At 39.2% G+C, this 5300-nt stretch overlaps 1 protein-coding gene across 1 annotated transcript; it reads right to left on the bottom strand.

The window, feature by feature from the left end:
• Nucleotides 1-544: 544 nt before the first annotated feature.
• LOC149145478 (uncharacterized) lies at nucleotides 545-1327 on the bottom strand. Its single transcript, XM_089452469.1, has one exon. The coding sequence runs from the start codon at nucleotides 1325-1327 to the stop codon at nucleotides 545-547; it is 783 nt and encodes a 260-aa protein (XP_089308595.1).
• Between the last annotated feature and the right edge of the window lie 3973 nt (nucleotides 1328-5300).

Raw genomic sequence — 5300 nt, 5'->3', positions numbered from 1 at the left:
CATCTTTGATTTGAGCCATGGCTTCTTCCACTTCTGTCACTGAGATGGGTTAAAGCAGTTGTTTGTTGTGGTCCTCCGTAATTATTTTAGGGATGAGCTGTGTAATTTTTTTAATAGCCTGATCTCTGCTTTCTGGTCGTTCCTTAAGGATTTCCTGAAAGTGTTCTTGAAATTCCTTTTCCATTTCTTCATGATTTCCTATTTTTTCCCCTCCCCTGTTGTTGATGAATGCTATATTATTATGCATCCTTCTTTGAATTGTGGATCTGTGGAAAAACTTCGTGTTTTTCTCCCCCTCCTTTAGCCAGCGAATGCGAGACTTCTACCGCCACAGAGTTTCTTCTTGTTGTCTGCGTGTCCCAATTTCAGTCCAAAGGATCTGCTCCTGGTGTGCTCTGCCTTCTGTTTGCCCTTCCATGATAATCTTCTGTTGTAAAGTGCACATTTGCTGCTCTAATTTTTTTCGCTGCACAAATATATTGCCGAACTGGGTGTGATTCCAATTTTTGAGAGCCTGTTTGAGACTTTTCAATTTCTGTTGGAACTAGAACGTTTTGGTTCCTTCAGAGGGATTGAAGTTTTTCCAGGCCTCCTTAACCACTGTTTTGAAGTTGGGATTGGTGAACCAGAACGCCTCAAATCGAAAGGGTCTGTTGCTTTTTGTGCCTGGGCATGCCCATTGTAACATAATGGGCCAGTGATCAGATCCTCCTTGAGGCACAATAGAGGCGTGAAAATCCCCTCCAAGGTGTATGGCATTGTCCGAAATAAGAAAGCGATCCAGTCTTGAGGCAATGTGCTGGGATCCGCTGCGTTTATTGGACCAAGTGTAGACTCCATTTGAGGTGTGAATGTCCATAAGATGGTTGTTTTGAATGTAATTACGGAAGCCAATACTGTCCCCTTCTAATTTTGATCTGCTGCCACTTTTTTCTTCCAGGGCTCTGATGATGTTGAAATCGCCCCCTCCAATCCATAGCAGAAATTGTCTGTTTGAATTCAGAATCGTGAGAGTGTCCAGAAGTGCCAGTTTCTGATTTAATTGTTGCGGAAAGTAAACATTTGAAAGATGACCGTGAATGTCTGTTCCTGTAAGATGGAAGGTAGCTTGGATGAAGAAATGAGATGCGTGGAAGTCTTGGAGAGTGAGAAGTTGTGGGTTCCAAATGATCGCTAGTCCCCTCGAGGCGCCCGAGGCATCCACAGTGACTGAGCTGCAGCCTGCCCAGATCTTTCTCAGAATCTTTTCTAAGATGGTACTGTTGCTTTTTGTTTCTTGAAGAAAAACTATAGTGGGTTTTTCTTGTTGTATCACATTTTTTAACATTCTATGTTTGGAGGCACTGTTCAACCCTCTTACATTCCAGGAAAGAAGCTTCATGAGGAACTGTGGGGTTGAGATTTGTAGAACTTTGTCAGCTTAGGGAATCTCCCAGATTCCATAAGCAATTCTCCTAGGATGATAGTCCTCTACAGGTCCGTTTTGCGCCCTCTTTTTTTTGTTTCTTTTAGGATTTTCTTTCCATCCCATGGGCTTCCTACTTGCATTCCTAAGCATTTGTTGTGTTGCACTTTGCTGAGAACTCCTTCCAGCCTTTCGATTTCCCATGGAGGGATTGTGTTGTACTCTTTCTGTTTGCAGGCTGTCTTCAGCTTGATTATATCTAGACCTTATAAGTTGATACTCTCTGGATCTTCATCCATTTTTGAGGGCATGTTTTGATCTTCCATGAGAGTATTGTCCTGAGTTCTAAGGATTAGAGCCGCTTCCAGATCCATTGAAGAAGATTGCGCTACAATCTCTGGTTCCGATTTCTTGTGAGCAGGGGAGATGGGAAGGCTTGAAGGATCTGAGTCAGATGATGGCTGAGGAAGATTGGGGATCCGGGAGGGAGAAGGAAGTTCAGGGTTAGCCAAGGGTGAAGCTGGAGGATTCTCAGAAGGATCGAGAGGGGTGAGAATCGAAAATCTGTTCAGGGAGTCTAGCTTTTTGGAGCTATCAGGAGCTGGGGTGGATTTCTTTGCATGGCAGCGGCGATTAGGGATTTTGGTGAAGCCTTCTGAGTCTGTGCTAAGATCATTTACAGGGGGTTTGGGTTGAGGATTGAGGGGACAATCCCTGAAGAGATGGCCATGCTCATGGAACTTTCTGCAACGAAAAGGAATGTGCTCATAATCTAAAGTTTGAATCCACTCAAAGTCGTCGTGGAAAAGACTTACCGAGTCTGCTAGAGCTTTGGTAAGGTGCACTTGGACACAAATCTGGGCGTAAGAAGTATATCTGTGAGTTTTAGTTTCCTCAGAAGCTTTGATGAAGGTCCCCAGGCTGTTGCCTATGTCCCTTAGAGTTTCCTCCTTCCAATATTCTGCAGGGAGGGAATACATTTGTATCCAGATAGGAGCCCAACTGAAGTCCTCCTTGTCTAGATCGAATCTTTCTTTCCATTCTCTTAGGTACAGTCCAGAGGAATTGAAGAAGTACGGGCCTCCTTCAAATATGCGTGATTTGTCCTCCAGACAGTTAAAGATTGCCGTGAAGAAGCCTTTGGGGCCAAGCTGCAAAGTGACTTGTCCCTTAGGCTTCCATTTTGAAGCGATCCAGCCATGCAAGGCCTTTTCAGTAGGCCAAAATCTGAGGAACTTGCCGATGAGTGCATGGTCCCTCATAAATTGAATTTCGCCATTGATTTGTTGGCTGGGGAGATCGACTTTGATTCTTTCGGCCTTTTTTGGTATGCATGTGGCTGAAGTCGCCTTTGGTTGTGACTTAGGAGCTTTTTTATTCCCGCCACTATCTTTGCCCGTATCATCGCATGTAGCAGCAGTTTCTTCTTCATTGGTGGCCGGATCTGGTCCTTGATCTGTTTCTGGAAGGCTTGCTGGTTTGTGCAGAGGATCTTTTTGTTTTTTCCTGGAGTTATCAGAGGATGAGCCGATGTATGGAGGGGGGGAGGATCCCGCCCCTCCTCGGAGCGCATTCATTGAAGAACCCTCAGTCAGGGCGCCGCGGATTGAAGGTTGAAAGTTACGGGAAGAAGGGATTTCAGAATGGTGAGAAGGGGCGATTCAGATCGCATCTCCAGAGCGCTTCGAATTCAAGTTGTATTACTGTATCCAATCCTCATTAAGGGTGAGTGTTAAAGCCAATGGAGAAATGTATTTTAAGACAGAGTCCTGTGAGACTTAGATTAGGAATTTGTTCCTAGTTTTTAGATGGTTGTTCTAATTCATGGCAATTAAATATGAATGTGTAGAGCGTAGTCTCCAAGTGAAGCCCGAGGTGAAGCCCTCTCATAAGAGCTGGTCATTTTGCTTGTAAACTATTTATTCATGGTGATTAATGATGAATGTGTAGATCATTTTGTAAAAGACTACGGTCTCTAGCTGAACCACTCGCCTACTCGCCTGGGAGTTGTTAAATCCGATGAATAAAGTCTTTGTCTTTCATCTTTTAACAATGTATTTTGAAATTTTACGTGCCTAATTTGCTTGATGGATATTGTTCCTCGAATTACAGAAAGTCCATCTGCCAATTGATCCATTCGTGTACGTTGACCTCACAAACACGACTCTTCGTGCAACGTTCCCCGCATGAGCATCAATGTGAAAAAAGAGATGATGACTATGTCAGGACACTCGAATTTTTTTCATCAAAATTGACGCGACTGAAAACACTCTTACAATATCCAATGGAAAAGGTTGTGTGCAAAGTCGTGTGAAAATGTAGATCCAAATTAAAGGTGCCCAATACGTGTACCATGGCTTTTTTCAGACTTTCTATCGAGGGTGCATACCCAGGGCTTACACCTGCGACGTGCAGTCATTAAGAGTTCATCTAATTACAGGGACCGTACATTCATTAACCATTAGATGTAAATGTAGAGGCACTGGCTAGTTTACACAAACACAGAACCATTTTCAAGCAGATAATGAGCATTGAGAATAGTTGATTGAACAAAAATTATATTATTACTTAGAGCGTAGTATTTACAGAGCGTAGTATTTACAAAGAAATTCCAAGTGAGGTCTTTTTGACTGAGCTTTGTGTCTCTTTACTCCGAGCCCCCTCTCTCCACTAACAGACTTATGATCAGACATATATCTAACTATTTGGACAAAATATCCTTACAGAAAGGAAAATTCTGTTGGACATCTAAACACCTCATCTCTACACTGGTCACTGGTATAAAAATCCATTTGGCCTTATTACCAACTCACTCAAAACAAACTAACTACCCTGCACACATTTTTACATCTATATCATGGTACTTGACATGATCCCTTTGGGTCTAATCAAAATGAATTTCCCAGGGGCAGGACTACCATATCCAAATCAATATAAGAATCCCATTGGACAGGCACAAGAACATGTAAATCAAAATTAACTGATGATCATCACTCGGCGAAACTCAGGTTTTCGCATAGAAATATTTGTATGGTACGACAATAGTGAGGTGATTACTCTCGATGCCAAGGTAGTAAACAAATGATTATTATATTAAAAAAATATGTTTTAAGATAGTAATTAGTTTATTACTTTGCTTTCCTATTGAATTAGTCACTATCATCAGTACCATCTAAATGATAAAACGATAAGATAATAAACCAATAATTTATATAGAAATAATATAAAAAATAATAATTAATTGACTACTTACCCTTCTTATTTTTTAAATACAGTGACTTTGATTTAAATGATAAATGACAAGATAGTAAACCAATAATTTATGTAGAAATAATATTAAAAATAATAATTAGTTGACTACCTAGCCTTAACATCCTTTAAATAGAAGCAATCATTATTACATTAACCTTCTAAATAACAAGATATAAAGTTAATAAACCAATAATTATTATAAAACTGACTAGATAACAAGCTAACAAACCAATCATTATTATAAAAATAATACTCAAGACAATATTATCTTACTACTCTCCCTTCTGATTTTTTTTGTAAAGAGATAATTAACTATGAAATAGTTAAATCATTCATTGAATTATCATGTAGATATACATAATACATTTAACTCAGCCTAGTTTTTATCCATATTGATTGAGTAGTGGAAAATCAGACATACAAGTAATTTCATTATTTTATTGATATATTTTTTTATACGAGGTTTAATAATATAAGAATTTTTTTTTTAACATTTAGATATTTAAGTTAATTTAATATTATAATGTATTTATTAATTCTAGCTAACTTTTACCTTAACAACCTATTAATATTACTTTATATATTTATATATACATATAATTTATACATATTATAAACCTTTATATAACTAATTTCCATTTGA

The sequence above is a fragment of the Pinus tabuliformis genome, chromosome X (assembly GCF_031772625.1).
Source record: "Pinus tabuliformis cultivar Carrire ecotype Pingquan chromosome X, CPIR1, whole genome shotgun sequence".
In the NCBI taxonomy this organism is placed as follows: Eukaryota; Viridiplantae; Streptophyta; class Pinopsida; order Pinales; family Pinaceae; genus Pinus; species Pinus tabuliformis.
Note: the sequence above shows the minus strand (reverse complement) of the source record. Positions and strands in the feature narration are given on the sequence as shown.